The sequence below is a fragment of the Symsagittifera roscoffensis genome, chromosome 4 (assembly GCF_963678635.1).
Source record: "Symsagittifera roscoffensis chromosome 4, txSymRosc1.1, whole genome shotgun sequence".
NCBI classification, from domain to species: Eukaryota; Metazoa; Xenacoelomorpha; order Acoela; family Convolutidae; genus Symsagittifera; species Symsagittifera roscoffensis.
The window spans coordinates 37,122,946-37,142,197 of record NC_087065.1 but is presented as its reverse complement, the minus strand read 5'-3'; the positions used below and the strand labels follow the sequence as shown (position 1 = coordinate 37,142,197).

Below are 19,252 nucleotides of genomic sequence, written 5' to 3'. Positions count from 1 at the left end.
CATGCACTGAGGGATGCTTGAGTCAGACCTACTCATCTAGATTCTAGTTCATCGATCGGAGCAAGTCAGACCATGATTGGAATAAAACAACCTCTCCATATTCTGATCAGCTGTATTACAGTTCACCTCAATCTCGCTCTATCTGGTTGGTATAATTGGTTATCAAGGTTTACATCGTTAAGTAAAAATAAGTTTGAGCTCCAATTTAATGTTAAGGTGAATTACTTAATCATTTATATCATTTGCTGACGACCTTACTCCTAGAAAAAAAAGCTGGTGCCAGTGATTCCAAGGTTGTGCCAGTGATTCCAATAGACATTGGCCAGCAATAACTTTAACTTGAGCGTCAAAGTTTCCAGAATTTGTTGCCTTTTTCCATTAGTTCCTTCTTTTTCAGTGTTTGCTAATTTTTGTAGCACAAAATTGAATTTTCCTTATGCCAATCTCATTTTTTTTTGTGGCTGGCATGAGAGGGAGGGACTTCGATTACAAATTAAAAAAATCTGTTTCAAAATTTTCCAAAAGGATGCAATTGACGCAGCAGGACTGATAAGCTACCCTCTAGGAAATGAAATCCGTTCTAATTTTTTTGAAAATTTAATTTTGATCAAAATTTGAATTTTTCGACGTTTTTGACCGACTTCTGGCTTCTCAATTTATCAAGACCACATCCTATTTTCGATGGCGCTTTTTGTGATGCTGCTTCTTGATGCAATTAAGGCTGCTTCTTGATGCAATGAAGGCTGCGCGATGAATTAAGAGTATTTTTGAAAACGCTGATACTCCGACTTGTGGTGTTTCAATGCCTTGAAGCGTTGTTTGCAGTCATGAGTGGGCGTCTCTGATCGGCTCCGCAATTCCTTTGCTCAATTGAAAGTTGCTCGAAACATAGTGTGCGATAGCACCAGTGAAATGTAGGAGGTTTCTGCTCTGTTTTCGTCTAACGGCTGGCGATAGTTCTCGATTTAAATCGTCGAGGTTATATTCCTCGAAGTCGGTTCCTTTTTAGCTAATTCGGCAGTGCCAGGGTCATGGATGATGTTTTCCTGCGAGGAAGTCACCGATAGTTATGTCTGGCTTCAGGCACTGGAAGCAGGCGCATCAATGGTGGAAATGGTACTGCTTGCTGAAGCGAAATTCGGAACTAACTACACCGGTACTGCTGCCACAGTTACAACTGCTACTGGTCCTCTGAGAGTAAAATTCTCGCAGTTTCAATTGGATTATTATTTTTGCTAATGTTCTGAGTTTGTATATCATCTAGAAGCTTCGGTAAGTCATCGTGAAACAGACCTAGCAGCCCCGGTCCGCTTTGATATTTTCCCAGCAATGGATCCGTTATAAACTTTGTTGCATACATCGTCACGAAATCATCAGGAGCAAAAGGTCTCGAACATATACGATGTACGCACTGCGTATTGTTAGTTCCAATTTCCCCAAAGGTGTAGTTCGTATTTGTTATTTTTTGTTTAACTCTAAATTGTTATCCAAATTGGATCGATTTGCTTCCAAACTCTGGTAGCTAGGTCAGCAGAAGATTCAGAAAAGACAGAAAGATTGATGCAAAAAACACTGAGCGAATTCCTTCTCATTATACTAGCTTCGGTATTTTTGGTACGAGAAAACTAGATTCTTTTTTGTTTCTTCGAACTTTTCCAACATCATCTTGCATTGATTTAAAAAAAATTTGATTCTGCTTCTAATGCTTTGGTCGCAAAGTGAAGACGAAGAGGTTTTGTATGTCCTCGTCAATTAGAAACTGAGCTTGGGCAAAATCCGATTGATGAAGAGTTTCAGGTTTTAGGAAAAAATTGTTGCCAATGGGACGTACTTGTACCAATCTGACCATTTTTTGTCGCTGTTCTATTTCAGTACGCGTGAAAAAGATTTTTGGGAGCTTTCGAGCAACGGTATCAGCAATTGCATTCATTAATGGTGCTGAAAACAAGAAAATTGGGGTGACATCAAATCCAGGGAAAACGAATCTGCACACTTGTGACTTCAGAGGTCCAACGATATCGAATCACATCATTTCATCTCGAAAACATTGCAATGAAGAAAGTGGTTGGAACGTTAGAAGTTCATACTTTGTGGATGCTCTTCATCATAGTGTTCGCTAAGCGCTGTTCATAGTGTTCGCTAAGCAGATGCGTTGCCTGAATTCTTCTGATAATCTGATCATTTGAATCGGTCCACCAGTTTGAGAGTTGTGATGTCGCTGACAACTTCTTTCTACAGGTGTTTCGGCAGGCAGTATTATTCATTCTGATTTTGCCCAGTTTGATCGTAGAACTCTTTGTAAAGTACCTCGATACCTCGAATTCGATTACCAGCCGAACTAATTGCTCGGCAGATTTCTTCTTGCGACCGTTTTCATATGTTAGATTTGGAATTTGTTCATTGTGTATCCATTTCAAATCCTCTCTATCGTTATCTTTTTCTAGCTCTTATTTCAAAATTAGCATTACTTGATTTACATTCAGATCCTGAAGGAAAAAGGGACCGGATAGTCAACTGCTGCAATGATTGCTCTTGTGATTCCGACAAAGTTCTGTGGAACTATCATATCAGCATCGTCCTGAAAATTTAACTCGCGGAGACAAGTCTCGGCAAGTCCAAGCTTTTGCTATTGGTATTTTGGAGTTTCGTCAATTGAAGTGTCTCCCATTTTAGCGAGTCAATGCATCAGTTAGTTTCGCTGCCGTGTCACTATGCATCTCTCTTACTGGAGTTTTGTCCCTTAGTTGCAATGAAGATGAACCTGAAGTATCCGTTCGCATTCTGGACAAAAAGTCTGCAGCATAAGTTGCTTTTCCAGGAAAATGCGCGATAATTATAATACAAGCCATGACTCAATCCAAGAAACTCAAAACCGAAGGTTAACTGTTTGGCTTGAAAAAATTAAATTAAGCTTCGATTGTCGATAAGAATTATCACTGGTTTTAAATATCACCAGATGAAATGAGAAAAAAGACCAAAAGCAAAACAGCGTGCTTCCTGAATTCCTGTACTCTCATAGAAGCGTTTCCTGAATGCTTCTGATGTTCTGATCATTTGTAGAGGTCATCAGTTGGAGAGTTGTGATATCGCTGACAACTTCTTTACACAGGTGTTTCAGCAGGCAGTTTTATTCGTGCTTATTTGGCCCGATTGATTGTACAGTTTTTGTTAAGTACTTCGTCTTTGATTACCAGCCAATTTATGACCGTTTCTCTATATTAGATTTGGAATTTGTTCATTTTGTATCCAATTCTTCAAATCTTCTTTATCTTTATCTTTTTCCAGCTCTAAATTCAAATTCAGCAGTTCGTGATTTACATTTCGAACTTCAAAGAAGTTGACAGGGACCGGATATTCAACAGCCGCAATGATTGCTCTTGTGAGTCCGACAAAATTCTTTGGAACTATCATGTCAGTATTGTCCTGAAGTTTTAACTCGCGGAGACAAGTCTCGGTAAGTCCAAGCTTTTGTTATTGGTCTTTTAGAGTTTCGTCAATTGAGTTGTCGCCCATTTTGGTTAGTCAAGGCTTCAGGTACTTTCGCTGTCATGCCAGTCTGTATCTCTCTTACCGGAAATTTGTCAGTTAGTTTCAATGAGGATGAACCTGAAAGATTTGTTTGTATTCTGGGCAAAAAGTCTGCAGCATAAATTGCTTTCCCAGCAATATGCGCGATGATTATAATAAAAGCCATGACTCGATCCAAGAAACTCCAAACCAAAGGTGGCACTGTTTCATTTGGAAAAACTCAATCAAGCTTCGATTGTCGGTAAGAATTGTCACTGGTTTTGAATATCACCAGATGAAATGAGAAAAGACCAATAGCAAAACAGTGTGCTAAAAACTCGTTTTAGCAGATGGAAAACTTCAGTTGTGCTGTGTTGAAGAGCCTTGAACCAAAGGACACCAGAGCATACATTTTCAATTCACATAGTCTTCAACTATCAGCACAAAACAGGTTCCTTGGTAGCTTGCGTACCTTCATTTAGTGAGGTTGTCGGAGTCTAAAAAATAAATATCAGAGCCAGAACTCATTTCAAGCACTTTGTCTTCATTTCTCAAAAAGATCATAGTTTTTGGATGTGGTGGGTGACGCTGAACCGTTATTTTGGATCTAAATTCAGTGTTTTGCATCGTCAGCAATTTTCTAGCGTCAGAGGAAAACGAAACAAAAATGCGTTTCAAAAACATCAGTTATTGAATTATCCAGTTTCATGATGGAACTGATGATAACTAATTCAACACGCATTGAATTAAGGGTGACACAAAAAAGCTAGCTTCAATAAGTTTCAAAAAATTAGCGGTTTTCATTTGGATTGATGTGATGATTCGAGAGTTTTTATTATCAGGGCATGGTAAAGTTTTGGTAGCTTCACTTTTGTGTAGGGGTACTTTTTTCAACAACAACAGTTTTATGCGCTTATGAGTGTTCGTTTTATTTTGACCTAGTGACTGTTTTGTCGTTGAAAAACTATGAACTATTTTCTTTTCTGGTGGGTTAGTAGCTCCTTTGACAAACCACCATTTAAATGCAATCAAAATTATTGATGTTGTAGGTCAAGATCCATAACGGTGCTTCCCCAATTCAAGAAAAATGCGTGAAACGGGTTGGTAAGAAGTATTAACAAGAACCAAGTTTTATTTTTCTGTTTAAATCAAGTCATTTCCTTTGTCAAAGTCTGCACATGTGTTGTAGACTTCAGTTGCCGTCCACTTGTTGTGAACCCAAAAATAGAGTCTTCCACGCTGTCACCATGTCTTTTATTGTCATTCCTGTCTTTTATTTTGTTTTTCTGTATCTTGTTTCGAGCGGTTAGGCATGTCTTGTACTTAGCAATGCTTGGGGAAGATCTATTCCGCAAGATTCTTTTCCATCGATCGGAGCAAGTCAGAGCATATTTGGAAAAATGTATTCTCTATATTCTGATCAGTTATATTACAGATCGCTTCAGTCTTTCTCTATCGTGTTGGTGGAATTAGTTAGCAATGTTTACATGGTTAGGGAAATATAAGTTTGAGCTCGAGTTTGATGTTAACATGAATTACAAAATCATTTATATCAAAATCAGTAATATCGAATGCATGACGCCAGAAGGTCACGTCACAAAGCAATTTAAAAAAGAACGGCGGGACGCTCATTCTAAAATGAAATTTGAAACAGAAAAAATGAAGATCGGAAAAAAAGTTTCCATTCTTTGATTTGAAACTTTGTTTCAATTTAGTTGGTGAAAAAAAACTTAATTTGGTTAATGAGCCTAGTCACCAGTTATTAACTGCAAAATTTTGGTAAGAAAACCCAAGACGATAAGGTTGGAAGGTAGTAATTTTTTGAGGCAGTGAAATTGGGCAAAAAAAATTACACTATATGCCATAGTTCCTTGCCTTCATTTAGTGATGTTGTCGGATTCTAGAAAAGAGTTATCAGAGCCAAAACTTGTTTCAAACACATTTTCTTCATTTCTCAAAACAATCATAGTTTCTGGAAGTAGCGGATGATCCTGAACTGTTAATTTGATCTGAAGTCAGTGTTCTAATACAATTTTCTATAATAGTTATTTTCTAGCGTCAGAGGAATACAAAAAAAACGCGTTTCAAAATATCAGTTACTGACTTATCCAATATTTCTAATCTACCCTGCATGATATAAAAACAAGAATAAAAAACAGTTACGCAACCGCATGGTATAAAAACAAGCACGATTAGAACGAATTAACTCTTAGAAGGAAACAACCATGGTGAACCAAACAACGAGCACTTTCGTAGCTCTACACATTGGTGCAAAAGATTTTTAAAAAAACGCCGTTGAAAAAACTGAGAAAAAATGCCCGAAAGGAACGGGTAAACTCTTCAAATGTATATTTAATTTTTCCATTGCGTGAACTCGAGATAATCTGTTCTCAAATGTCGTGATAGGGATGTACCATTCCAATAACTATATCTAGTATCAGGGTCGACAAAATTGATTTTCTGAGCTCTCGTAAAGCAATAAAAAGACGCTGTTTTGGCCAAATTTTCTGCACCGCAGGCAAATTTTTGAGAAAACAAATCAAAAAAGCCGTTTTTGGGCGTTTTTTGGAAAATGTTGACAAAAAAATCGCGTTTTTTTTTGGCGCGCGCTCCCCCTCAAAGTTAGTATATATTGGAGCTGAAGGACCTTTAGAAAAACTTTAGGGACCGTCGGCCAAAAATGGATTTCTTAAAAAGTACCAAAGGGGCGACACTTTGGGTCGGCAAGGGGTCGAATCTCTGGGGGAGGGGGGGGACGCCCCCCCCCCCCCTAAATCCCCCCCTGTCTAGTATAAAATTACTTTTGGCAATGTTCAAACGTAGATTGAGATAACCTCAAACATTAGCTCAGATAATCTCAACGAGATTATCTCGACAACACCCCTTTCCATTGCCGAACTGGGAAACATCAAATGCTTCAATAAATCATGCGGGATAAACCAATCTTTTCTCAAATTCTTATGAAAAAAGTTCATTTCTGATGGTTTCAACCACCAGAGGCTCCCCAACAGAATTGTTCTCAATGTCTTAGATCAAACTAAAACCTTTGACTGCATGAACCACTACGCTCTCATCAGAAACCTCACTGACTGCTCACTGCCAGAGCCAATGAGCCGCAGGCTAAGCAACTACCTAAACCATTACCAATATCAAAATCTATCGTCATCTCTCGATATACCTAGACTCTATCTCTCCCTTCATATGTTCAGTGGTTCTCTTGTCAACTGACTCAAAATATTACAAATCTCATCCCCCAAATTTAAATCCAGAACCTTTTTCTACCAATCCAAAAATTGATGAGCTCACTTTAAAACTAATCCTTATGTCTTCATATTCTATAAAACCCAAGTAGCTAAGCAAAAGAAGCAAGTTCTCAGTAAAAAAGGCCCTCAACGCAATTGGGGCCAAATTGAGGAAACGCTCCTAGAAAACACATGCAGCAACCATTAGACTGCTGCTTGAACACGCCGCTGCTTGAACACGCCGCTCCACGCCGCTAGTGCCTCCTCAATCCAAAAACTATGAGCTACAGAATGCATCACTTGGCATTATAACGAAAACCCAATTCTACAAAACACTCCACGTGAGTGGTTTCCAATACTTGCATTGAAACTATCATCAAACTCAAATTACTCACTGGAAACCTTCCTCTAGTCGCTGCAATTGAACTCTCATACAGTCGGAAGGCCCGGTCTATTCACGCTTTATTAAGCTTGCACTATTCACGCTTCCTTACGTCTTTCTTAACCGACTTGTCCCAAGTGTCCCCCAGGTAAAACCCAAGTGCTTTAAAACTCAACACGACATCAACCTTTTCTTCAAAAATTTTAACACTACTACCCTCATTTATCTTCAATGAGGTCAAAATTAGTCGATGCCTCTCTCATGAGATGCCTTAGCGAACAACAAAAGTAAGCAAACAACCTTCAACCTTCTACCCACAGAAATACTGCACGGACGCATCATCCAATTCGGGTGATAATCTTAACCATTCCAGAGAACACACCAATAAGACCAAAACAAAGCCACCCCCCTCTAAAGAGGCAGCTAAAACCTTATTAACCAAATGGGATATTATAACTCTCGTGAAATATATTTTTAGTGATGAATTATTGAGCATGATATACACTGTTGGAAATTGGATACAATGAGATAAGACAGAGAGTTAGGGGTGATTATGGAACCAACTTATATTGACTCATATTGACAACTGCACACAAGTTAAAAACATAAGTTTTCAAACTGAAATTGCGCGAATTTCATTTTGATTTTGAATTTTTTGAAATAGTAGATTGGGTTCAAAATTTTAAATTAAGATTCTTTCTGTTCATTAAAATCTTTGCTAATCAAATTTAAAAAAAATCGCCAAAAACGAACAATCGAGGTCTTCAGTAAATTACAGTTTCGAATTCAAATTCAGGTCCAATGAACTAATGTATTTCCTGTCCGAATGAACTGCCGACATAACTAACTCAACAGATACAAAGGTGACACTTAGATTATCGTATACAGCAGTAAACAGACTGGTGAGCTAGTGCTGTTGAAAAAGCGTTATTACCCAAATGGAGACATTTCTTGTTTTTCATAAACAAAAGTTTATCCTCGGAGGTCAAAATAAAATCATTTATCACAGGCCAAAAAAGTCAGAGGCCAAACATGTACGAAAAATTTAAAACCATAATCAAGGTTGACCGAAACAAAAAGAAATTGAAAAACTTTCAATAGAAGAAGTGCCCGCTGGTGTGTCTTTCAATTAACTGTTTTGTCGGCTGACGTTGAATGACATTTCAGGGTTTTTAATGTGACTATTAAGGAGGAGATTCTGAAAAAGACTACAGCCCATGGGCAGATCCAAGATTTTGTAGAGGCGGACGGATTTTCACAAAAAAATTTTTCTTCATATTTTGGTCACTATAAATACTAATACACCCCATATTGCAAAAATTTTGTGCGCCGCAGGATGATGCTTAAAATATTGTTTAAAATATCCTTTTCAATTTTCAGAGGTTTCTGGCAAAATGCGTTTTTTCAGCGCGCTTCTTTTCAAAATTAAAAGTTAAAATATCTTTGCTCAAAAGACGTTTTGGGATGGCTCCCCCCCCCCCCCCCCCCCTCCAACTGGACCAACGAAAAAATCTCTAAAATTAAGCGAAATGTTCAAGCAGTAATTACTTTTAACCAAGTGAACTATCCCCCCTATTTCGATTTAGGGGGGAGATTGTTCATTCGGTCCGATGTCGCATTGTTTCAATCTTTTTGACATAATTGACATTATACATACGATAAAAACTATTTCCGTAAGATGTACATTTGTATTGAGCTAACAACTGCCTTGTTAGTAAGTTTATATTTGATACAAACATTTGGCACGAGCTATATACAAATGAAGTATCTCGACGGGTAGGTAAGGTTTCCCACAAAGCGCAAGTACCTGTTCAATGTCCACCAGTGTAATTGCAGTGTTGGACTCTTTTCCAAATTAACAATTTTCTATCATGTGCTAGAGCCAATCAATTCAAGTTAGTCAGTGATCTTAGCTGTCCGACAACAAGCTAAAACAGGACGCCATCCTCAATCCATTATCTAACCTGGCACTTTTCACTCAACAAGTTTACCTACCCTGTTATGCATGTTTCAAGATAAAATCGATCCCAATTAAATCAATTAATCTAAAGTTTGATTAAAAGAATTACATTCTACTCAGTGAAAAGCCCACCCGCTAAAACTGAAAACGAAACCATTTTTTTATAGCAAATTCCCTTTCTTAGACAGCATTCTTAATAGACGACAAGAAAAAATACAGCTTCTATGTTTCTTTTTGGTTTTTTATTTAGACTGTTTGCTTAAGATAGCGTTGGATTTGAGAAAAACCGCTCCGCTACAAAACACGCCAACCTTTTTAGATTGCATTTATTGTACTACATTATCAGCACAGTTTCAGTTTTTATACCACATCAAAACAACACACAACAGTTCTCTTCAAGACGAATTTTGTTTATGCAGAAAAAACAGTAAAAAACACCAAGCGATCACGCAGATTGAAAAACTTACTAAAATAGCAAGCTATTCGTTACTGAACAAACTGCTCATTAATTTAACTAGTTACTTAAATTGTTTTATACTTTTGCTTAGTTTGGCTGGAGCTCCTGCGCAAATTAAACATTGAAAAGTTCAGCTCAAACGCTCTGGTATTTTTGCTCAGCTAAACACGCATTTTCTTACCATATACCAACTCACAGTAAACTGTGTTGAATAAATTTTTAAATAGCATGTCCGTTGAAATGACTAATCTCTGAACGGAATCATCGGAAAACGATCAGCAAAAGCATATTCAAATTCCTTAAGCAAACAGGAAAAATTGTTTCTTACCAGTCTACCTAAGCTTACTTTTTTCCTTACTATAAAGCTTCACAGCATTGATAAGTACATTAGACTACCAACTTGTGTGACTAATCATTCAGTTTTGTTTACAAAAAAAATAAACTTATCAAAACGTCATCAGAACCGATCAAATATTTGCACCATCAAGTTAACAAAGTCCTTATTTGTGAGAATATTCATCATGTTTAAAAAGAAATCGAACAAATCAAAAGAGCAAGTAGGTACTATAAGTAAAGACGATATCTCACAGCCTTCGAATCCTGTTCACAAAATAAACGTAATTCACGATCAAGACAGACAAGAGTTAGTTGGTCTACCTCGTCAATGGAATGGCTTGATCGACAAGAAGTTTGTTGGACATAAGAAACGAAGTGCATTCGTGGATCCGACACAGATAACAGACATCGCACCTGTGAAGCTGATTGTGGGCCAAAAGAGCAGCTTGACCCCTGAACAGAAAGCGGCCGGGTTGACTCGCAAAATCAGTTTGGACAGGTAAACAAAAAAGATAACATACGATCTGATCCAATTCAAATCTTTTTGGAGACTTAAAAATAAAATTTCAAAGCTCCCGTCATTTTTTACACGACCAATTTTTTTCTCAAAATTCTATGAAAAGATGTGAAAAATGTTAAGATCAGATATCTTTAGGGAAGGTAAAACATATTAACCGAAGAAAGCCGGTTGCGTTCAAATACTAAAACAAATCCATTTTAAAAAATTGTGGCATCAAATTTTTGGAATTGATGCATGTAGAAAGAATATGAAACAACTTGATTTTTTGCAGCTAAACCTTCTTTATTTTTGATCAGCTCGACGATTGAGTAAAATTCTATTTTGTCTACAGGACCAACTCACTGCGTAACTACAATGACCAGTACAAAATAGAACAGACTAACAACTTCCAAACACTGACTGAGGAAGAAAACGAGGAGGAGGCCGAGATACAAAAACGATCCAGCTCCTCCAGTGAAACCAGTTCGTCCCAAAGCATCCCATCAGCAGAGAGCTCACGAAATACGATCACTAACAACAGCACATCACCGCCTTCGGTAGACCAGCGCGAAATAAATATTCCACAACAAAACCAGCCTTACTCGCAAAAGAAAAATTTACCCAACGAAAAAACCGATCAACGGTTTAACTTTCGTCAAGACGTTTTACTAACCGGCCACCGAGCCTCAACCCAGAATCCCGTCAGAGATTCAGAAGTTAAAAGAGCACATGATCCAAATTTGGTAGGTAACCAGAATGAAGTTTCACCGATCACAGTTGCAGCAGTTCCTAAAACTAAATTGCCACCGCCTGTAGCGCCAAAACCAAAAATACTGCAAACTGATAACTTGTCTCAAGGTCAGGATCGAACTGAGAGGCCATCAAGTATGTATTCGTACAGCCAACCGTACAAAGCTACTTACCAACATCAGACACAAGAACAACGACAAAAACAGCTGGAGCGGGAGCAGCGGGATGAGCAATACCCTCAACAACAGCAAAATAACGAACAGCGTCAAAACTATTTTAAAAAAATGCCGCAACCACACCAGACCCAACGGCAGTTTGGCAGCTCAGGTGCCCGAAACTGGTCACCTCCAACTGTGAGTCCAGAAACTGCACATGCTAAACCGCAACATGGGAACGTAATACATAAGGTCAGGACAAACAGTGGCTCGCAACAAGTGGCTCGCAACAATTCCAGTAATCGAAGTTCAAGTCAGGAACCATTGTCTTCCAACAGCAAAACTTTGTCGCCTATCGAGCCGAAACATGGTGACGCAAAGGAAAATCTGAAGGACTTTTCGTTTCCAATACTATCCTATGATGACGAAGAATACGAGCAGATTTCTCAAAAAAGAGTGAGAGAGATGGACCGAAGAATGGAACGGGTTTCCATGTTTTCTTCGGTTCAGAACTTAGACACAAGTCACAGCGCCATTAACAACAATTTTGAACATACAAACACAAACAGCGTTTTTAAGAATCGTCCAAATGAACCAAGACCAGTAGCAACTCAGCAGCACGAACAACCACAAAGACAGCAGGAGCGGCAGCAGCGAGATGAGCAACACCATCAGAAAAATCAAAATTATGAACAGCGTCAAAATTATTATAAAAAAATGCCGCAACCACACCAGACCCAACAGCAGTTTGGCAGCTCAGGTGCCCGAAACTGGTCACCTCCAACTGTGAGTACAGAAACTGCACTTGTTCAAGCGCAACATGGGAAGGTAACACATACACAATCTGTTGCTCGCAACAACTCCAGTAATCGAAGTTCAAGTCAGGAACCATTGTCTTCTAACAGCAAAACTTTGTCGCATATAGAGCCGAATCATAGTGAGGCAAAGGGAAATCTGCCGAAATTTTCAATACAATCCTATGATGACGAAGAATACGAGCAGATTTCTCAAAAGAGAGTGAGAGAAGTGGACCGAAGAATGGAACGGGAGTCCATGTCTGCATCAGTTCAAAATCTAGACATTAGTCACAGCACCATAAATAGTAACTTCAATACTATAAACAGAAACAGCGATTTTGATAATCGTCCACAGGAATCACAGATGTCAATTTTGCGACCGAGGAATAAGAAAATGGCCAAAAGTGCTACGAACTTGAGCCAGGCTCAGGCAGGTGTGACATTTAAGCAAAGGGTCAAAGTCAAAGAACTGGACGGGGGAGACGAAAGAGAGAATACAGAAGAATATTTTCCACTGGCTATCCCTGCACAGCCGAAGCAAACAAAGTTTGATCAATTCGCCAGGAGAAAATCATCAGGAGAGGTTGAAGCAGAAATAAAACCAATGAACTGCATGGAAGATCAGTCACATTTAAACGACGATGAATTCAAAAATATACTGCACTCTCTGTGCTCAAACAAAGATCCGAAATACAGATTCAAAAGCATGAAGAAATTAGGAGAAGGTTCAACATATACTTCGTACAAAGCGGAAGATATATTTTTGAAACAAACAGTTTCTCTTAAAATCATGTCAATCCGAAAACACGCAAGACGCGAATTGATGTTCAACGAGGTTCTGGTTCTCAAAGAATATCAGCATCCCAACATCGTCGGCTTTTTCGACAGTTATTTAGTGGGAGACAATTTGTGGATTAGCTCAGAATACATGCGTGGAGGTACTCTCACGTCTTACATCACCAAGCGAAAAATCAAATTCAAGGAACCACAAATTGTATATATAGTTCAGTCTCTTTTGAAAGTGTTGGTTTTCATCCACTCGAAAGGTATCATTCATCGCGACATAAAAAGTGACTCCGTATCACTAACCGAGGAAGGAATTGTTAAACTATCGGACTTCGGGTATTGTGGCCAAATATCTCAAGAGTACCCCAAACGGCGCTCACTTGTTGGAACACCTCACTGGATGGCCCCTGAAGTAGCTTTGAGTCGACCTTATGGAACAGAAGCCGATATATGGTCTCTTGGCATTCTCATAATTGAGATAAAAGAAAAACAGCCTCCGCATTTCGACCAGGGTCTCAAACAAGTAATGAAGACCATTGCAGATAGTCCTGCGCCAACATTCCGGGATCCCAAGAGTGCGAGCCGGATGCTAATTGGATTTGTAGCACAGTGCTTGGAAAAAAATGTGCTGAAGAGACCAAGTGCCAAAGAGCTTTTACTACACCCACTCATGTGTGAGAACTTGAGCAGCGAAGTGATTGATTTTGTAGTCACTAAGTAAACGATTACAAACCGATTGCGCAATTCTTTACCCTTGATGACATTTATCTTAAATTTTTTGATTTAGAAATATTTGAATTTGCGAATGACTCCAAGACAGTAACTCATAATTAAAACTTTGATTTTGTAAACAAATTTAAGCTTCATAATTTAAAAATTCCGTTGAATGCAATTAACTTCATTTTCTTTGGAAAATTAAAAAAAAAAGAACACATATGAGCAAATGTTAAGAAAAATTCAAAACTTATAATTCTTGAACGCTGATCACTCATATGTCGAATAACGTTTACCAAATATCCGATATTAAAATTTGCAAACTTCATTGAAACGAATTTGTATTATTTTTTGATGATTTTTTTTTCATTTCAATGATTAGAAAAAAAACTCTTCCGACTTCGGCGTTAAATATTTGCTCCTTATCTCTCACTGGTTTTTAAAGTTAGATGAGAAATGAGGGAAAGATAGACGAGCCAAGACAACCAATTTTCTAATTTCTGTCATCCAGGACGGTGGTTACCCATGAAAAACTCAGCTCCCAATTACAAACTGGTTCTAGCACAGACCAAAGGTTTGAAGCAAAACATAACTATTTATCGACAACGGAAATTCCGACATTAGTCCAATTAAAGACATTAAATAAGTCCGACATTAAAACTCATACTTGAAGAGCAGATAAAAAAAAATTCATAAAAGTTGTTTGATAATAAGAACTTTGAACTAAGATGCTTGAGAACATCAAAATTAATTTATTTAATGCTTTTTATTCCCTTGCAAAAATCGTTTCAGAAAACGAGTGAAATGTGAAAAAAAAAAACATTCATCAAAACTAATGTACTTTTACGCGGAAAAGTTTCCCTTACGTGGCAACTTCCTTATATAACTAATTTTCAAATCAATGAAACTTCGCCAAAAACGATTGCAGGTGAAAAATTTTTGATCATTTGGATCGGAGTTAATATCTTTAATAAAAAAAAAAACAGTTTTCGTTGATTATATCGATCATAATGAACTTTTACTATTTTTTATCAACCTAGATGTTTTGAACACTTTTATTAAACGTCCATCAACTTTTCGACGTGCATCAACTAAGGAAATGCGAAGAAAAATTCATCATAACGAATGTTTGTTTAATAGGTAAAAACTTCCCTCATAGGGCAATTTCCATTTTTTTGCCAATTTGGAGTGTATGATACTTAGCCAAGAATGATTACAGGCTAAATAACTTTATACACTTGAATTCAAGGCGTAATAATCTTCATTGGAATATGAAACGTTTTCGTTGAGAGCTATTATTTCGATCGGTGAAACTGCATTGAATAAAAAACTTTCTTCATAAGTCGGAAAAATTCTGTTGATTGCCCGAATATCGTTTCCTTGGTCGACTCACGTTGCTACTGAGCAGTAAACACTTCTCAGATGGAAAATCAAACACGCTGATCTGCTTCAATGAAAATCAATCATAAAAAAAATTATAATATACAGCTTCAAAAACCAGTTGCTGTGAAAAAACCGGAGAAAATTCTGACACTTTCATCACCTAAAAATTAGCATTAAAAAAAATTGCACCGGGTTTCCTTACTTATGACACAAGTAAAGCAAAAGGGAACTTGAGCCCTCTAATTTAAAAAAATTGAACACTGAAATACAAAGGAAAAACGCAACCTCATCATGCGATTTAGAGAACGAAGTGACATTTTTGCTTAAACAAGATATTTTGCTTAAATCAATTCATTTTAAACGATTTATAAACCGGATTTATTGCCATGCATGAATTTTAAAAATAGTCGTATTATTGAAACCTAATTAGGAATATGATCAGCGAGTAGCACAGAATGCTCAGACCACATTCTCAGAAAAAAATTCTTTTTTCTTCAAATTAGTGTCTTTTTTTGTATTTCGTGTGCTGATAGAATTATGTGAACGCGTAAAATTTAGCGAATTAGGCATAAACGACTAAACCTGTCTTAAAAAACGAAAATAAAAAATCAAAAGAAAAACTCATTTTTTTTTTCATTTTCTTGCACTAAAAACTTTCAAAATTTTGAAAATGCCATACCAGAGAAGCGCTGAATGAAGCTTCCAAAACTAATTTTCCTTCTAGTTTTACCATGTTTTCAAGCTTATTTTTACAAAAAACGAACGTTGCCCGATCGCTTTACTCGCTCCAAAGTAGATGAAAAATCAAAAAATTCAAACCGGTTTTCTCAGGTTTGAGAATCACGATTGAAAAGGCTTCAATATGAGACATCACTCAACTCAAACTGATGATTCATTGTGGTACCTGATTTCGCGTGAAAAGCAAAAAGTAAAAAAAACTAAAACACCCGAATATTAAGTTCCTCCCCGTTTTGAATGAACGAAACCAGAAGCGTTTGTTGCTTGTTATCAAAAAAATCTATTCTATTCATAATTATGGTCCAGAAAATTTGACCATTTCTACTTCAGTATTTTTTTTGACATCGAATTTTGGCCGCCTTCCTCGAATTTTTTTAAGACGTCAAGATTTACTAACTTTGAAAGGAACATTCACACCGAAAAAAAAACTATTTTGGCCACAAACTTACATAACAGTTCTTTAAATGATATTTTAAGCAAATGTTCTGCAAAATAAATTCTCTTCAATGATTCGAGAAAGCTTGAAATCTCAACTTGGTCGACCTATAAGAGTTTGACAAAAATAAGCGTTTCGATAGTGGAAACTGCATTGAATAAAAAACTTTCTACATAACTCGGAAAAATTCTACGTTGATTGCCCGAATATCGTTTTCTTGGTCGACTCATGTTGCTACTGAGCAGTAAACACTTCTCAGATGGAAAATCAAACACGCTGATCTGCTTCAATGAAAATCAATCATAAAAAAATTATAATATACAACTTCAAAAACCAGTTGCTGTGAAAAAACCGGAGAAAATTCTGACACTTTCATCACCTTGAAAATTAGCATTAAAACAAAATTGCACCGGGTTTGCTTACTTATGACACAAGTAAAGCAAAAGGGAACTTGAGCCCTCTAATTTAAAAAAAATTGAACACTGAAATACAAAGGAAAAACGCAACCTCATCATGCGATTTAGAGAACGAAGTGACATTTTTGCTTAAACAAGATATTTTGCTTAAATCAATTCATTTTAAACGATTTATAAACCGGATTTATTGCCATGCATGAATTTTAAAAATAGTCGTATTATTGAAACCTAATTAAGAATATGATCAGCGAGTAGCACAGAATGCTCAGACCACATTCTCGGAAAAAAATTCTTTTTTCTTCAAATTAGTGTCTTTTTTTTGTATTTCGTGTGATAATAAAATTATGTGAACGCGTAAAATTTAGCGAATTAGGCATAAACGACTAAAACTATCTTAAAAAGCGAAAATAAAAAATCAAAAAAAAACTCATTTTTTTTTTTTCATTTTCTTGCACTAAAAACTTTCAAAATTTTGAAAATGCTATACCAGAAGCGCTGAATGAAGCTTCCAAAACTAATTTTCCTTCTAGTTTTACCATGTTTTCAAGCTTATTTTTACAAAAAACGAACGTTGGCCGATCGCTTTACTCGCTCCAAAGTAGATGAAAAATCAAAAAATTCAAACCGGTTTTCTCAGGTTTGAGAATCACGATTGAAAAGGCTTCAATATGAGATATCACTCAACTCAAACTGATGATTCATTGTGGTACCTGATTTCGCGTGAAAAGCAAAAAGTAAAAAAAAACTAAAACACCCGAATATTAAGTTCCTCCCCGTTTTGAATGAACGAAACCAGAAGCGTTTGTTGCTTGTGTTATCAAAAAAATCTATTCTATTCATAATTATGGTCCAGAAAATTTGACCATTTCTACTTCAGTATTTTTTTGACATCGAATTTTGGCCGCCCACCTCGAATTTTTTAAGACGTCAAGATTTACTAACTTTGAAAGGAACATTCACACCGAAAAAAAAACTATTTTGGCCACAAACTTACATAACAGTTCTTTAAATGATATTTTAAGCAAATGTTCAACAAAATAAATTCTCTTCAATGATTCGAGAAAGCTTGAAATCTCAACTTGGTCGACCTATAAGAGTTTGACAAAAATAAGCGTTTCGATAGTGGAAACTGCATTGAATAAAAAACTTTCTACATAACTTGGAAAAATTCTACGTTGATTGCCCGAATATCGTTTTCTTGGTCGACTCATGTTGCTACTGAGCAGTAAACACTTCTCAGATGGAAAATCAAACACGCTGATCTGCTTCAATGAAACTCAATCATAAAAAAAAATTATAATATACAGCTTCAAAAACCAGTTGCAATTCATTTTTTTTTTCATTTTCTTTCACCAAAAACTTTAAATATTTTGAAAATGCTATGCCAGAGAAGCGCTGAATGAAACTTCCAAAACTAATTTTTCTTCTAGTTTTTTAACCATGTTTTTAAGCTAATTGTTACATATAACGAACGTTGCCCGATCGCTTTACTCGCTCCAAAGTAGATGAAAAATCAAAAAATTCAAACCGGTTTTCTCAACACTGAGAAAGTTTGTTTAAAACTTTTGAAAGTCTATCGAATCACGATTGAAAAGGCTTCAAAATGAGATATCACTCAACTCAAACTGACGATTCATTGTGGTACCTGATTTCGCGTAAAAAGTAAGAAGTAAAAAACCTAAAACACCCGAATATTAAATTCCTGTTTTGAATGAACGAAACCACAAGCGTTTGTTGCTTGCGTTATCAAAAAATTCTTTTCTATTCGTAACTATGGTCCAAGAAATTTGACCATTTTTACTTCAGTATTTTTTTTGATATCGAATTTTAGCCGACCGACCTCGAATTTTTTTAGGATGTAAACATTTACTAACTTTGAAAGGAACATTCACACCGAAAAAAAAACTATTTTGGCCACAAACTTACATAACAGTTCTTTAAAAGATATTTTAAGCAAATGTTATTCAAAAAATAAATTCTCTTCAATGATTCGAGAAAGCTTGAAATCTCAACTTGGTCGACCTATAAGAGTTTGACAAAAATAAGCGTTTCGATAGTGGAAACTGCATTGAATAAAAAATTTTCTACATAAGTCGGAAAAATTCAACGTTGATTGCCCGAATATCGTTTCTTTGGTCAACTCATGTTGCTACTGAGCAGTAAACACTTCTCAGATGGAAAATCAAACACGCTGATCTGCTTCAATGAAACACAGTCATAAAAAAAGTTATAATATACAGCTTCAAAAACCAGTTGCAATTCATTTTTTTTTTTTTTCATTTTCTTTCACCAAAAACTTTAAATATTTTGAAATTGCTATGCCAGAGAAGCGCTGAATGAAGCTTCCAAAACTAATTTTCCTTCTAGTTTTACCATGTTTTCAAGCTAATTTTTACATATAATGAACGTTGCCCGATCGCTTTACTCGCTCCAAAGTAGATGAAATCAAAAAATTCAAACCGGTTTTCTCAGCACTGAGAAAGTTTGTTTGAAACTTTTGAAAGTCTATCGAATCACGATTGAAAAGGCTTCAATATGAGATATCACTCAACTCAAACTGATGATTCATTGTGGCACCTGATTTTGCGTGAAAAGCAAAAAGTAAAAAAAACTAAAACACCCGAATATTAAATTCCTGTTTTGAATGAACGAAACCACAAGCGTTTGTTGCTTGCGTTATCAAAAAATTCTTTT

At 36.5% G+C, this 19,252-nt stretch overlaps 2 protein-coding genes across 3 annotated transcripts in view; one reads left to right on the top strand and one right to left on the bottom strand.

The window, feature by feature from the left end:
• The window catches only part of LOC134843623 (patatin-like phospholipase domain-containing protein 4), a 206,128-nt gene that overhangs the window by 60,291 nt on the left and 126,585 nt on the right, over nt 1–19,252 (bottom strand). The window lies entirely within an intron of this gene.
• LOC134844199 (uncharacterized) lies at nt 9,239–13,750 on the top strand. The gene is made up of 2 exons (XM_063860769.1): nt 9,239–10,383; nt 10,736–13,750. The coding sequence occupies exons 1-2, from the start codon at nt 10,070–10,072 to the stop codon at nt 13,590–13,592; spliced, it is 3,171 nt and encodes a 1,056-aa protein (XP_063716839.1). The 5' UTR covers nt 9,239–10,069; the 3' UTR covers nt 13,593–13,750.

Excerpts from the sequence above, each read along its gene's own strand:
- LOC134844199 (XM_063860769.1), top strand. The coding sequence starts at position 10,070 with ATGTTTAAAAAGAAATCGAACAAATCAAAAGAGCAAGTAGGTACTATA. Across the intron at positions 10,384-10,735 it reads CGCAAAATCAGTTTGGACAG|GACCAACTCACTGCGTAACT; the intron begins GTAAACAAAAAA and ends TTTTGTCTACAG.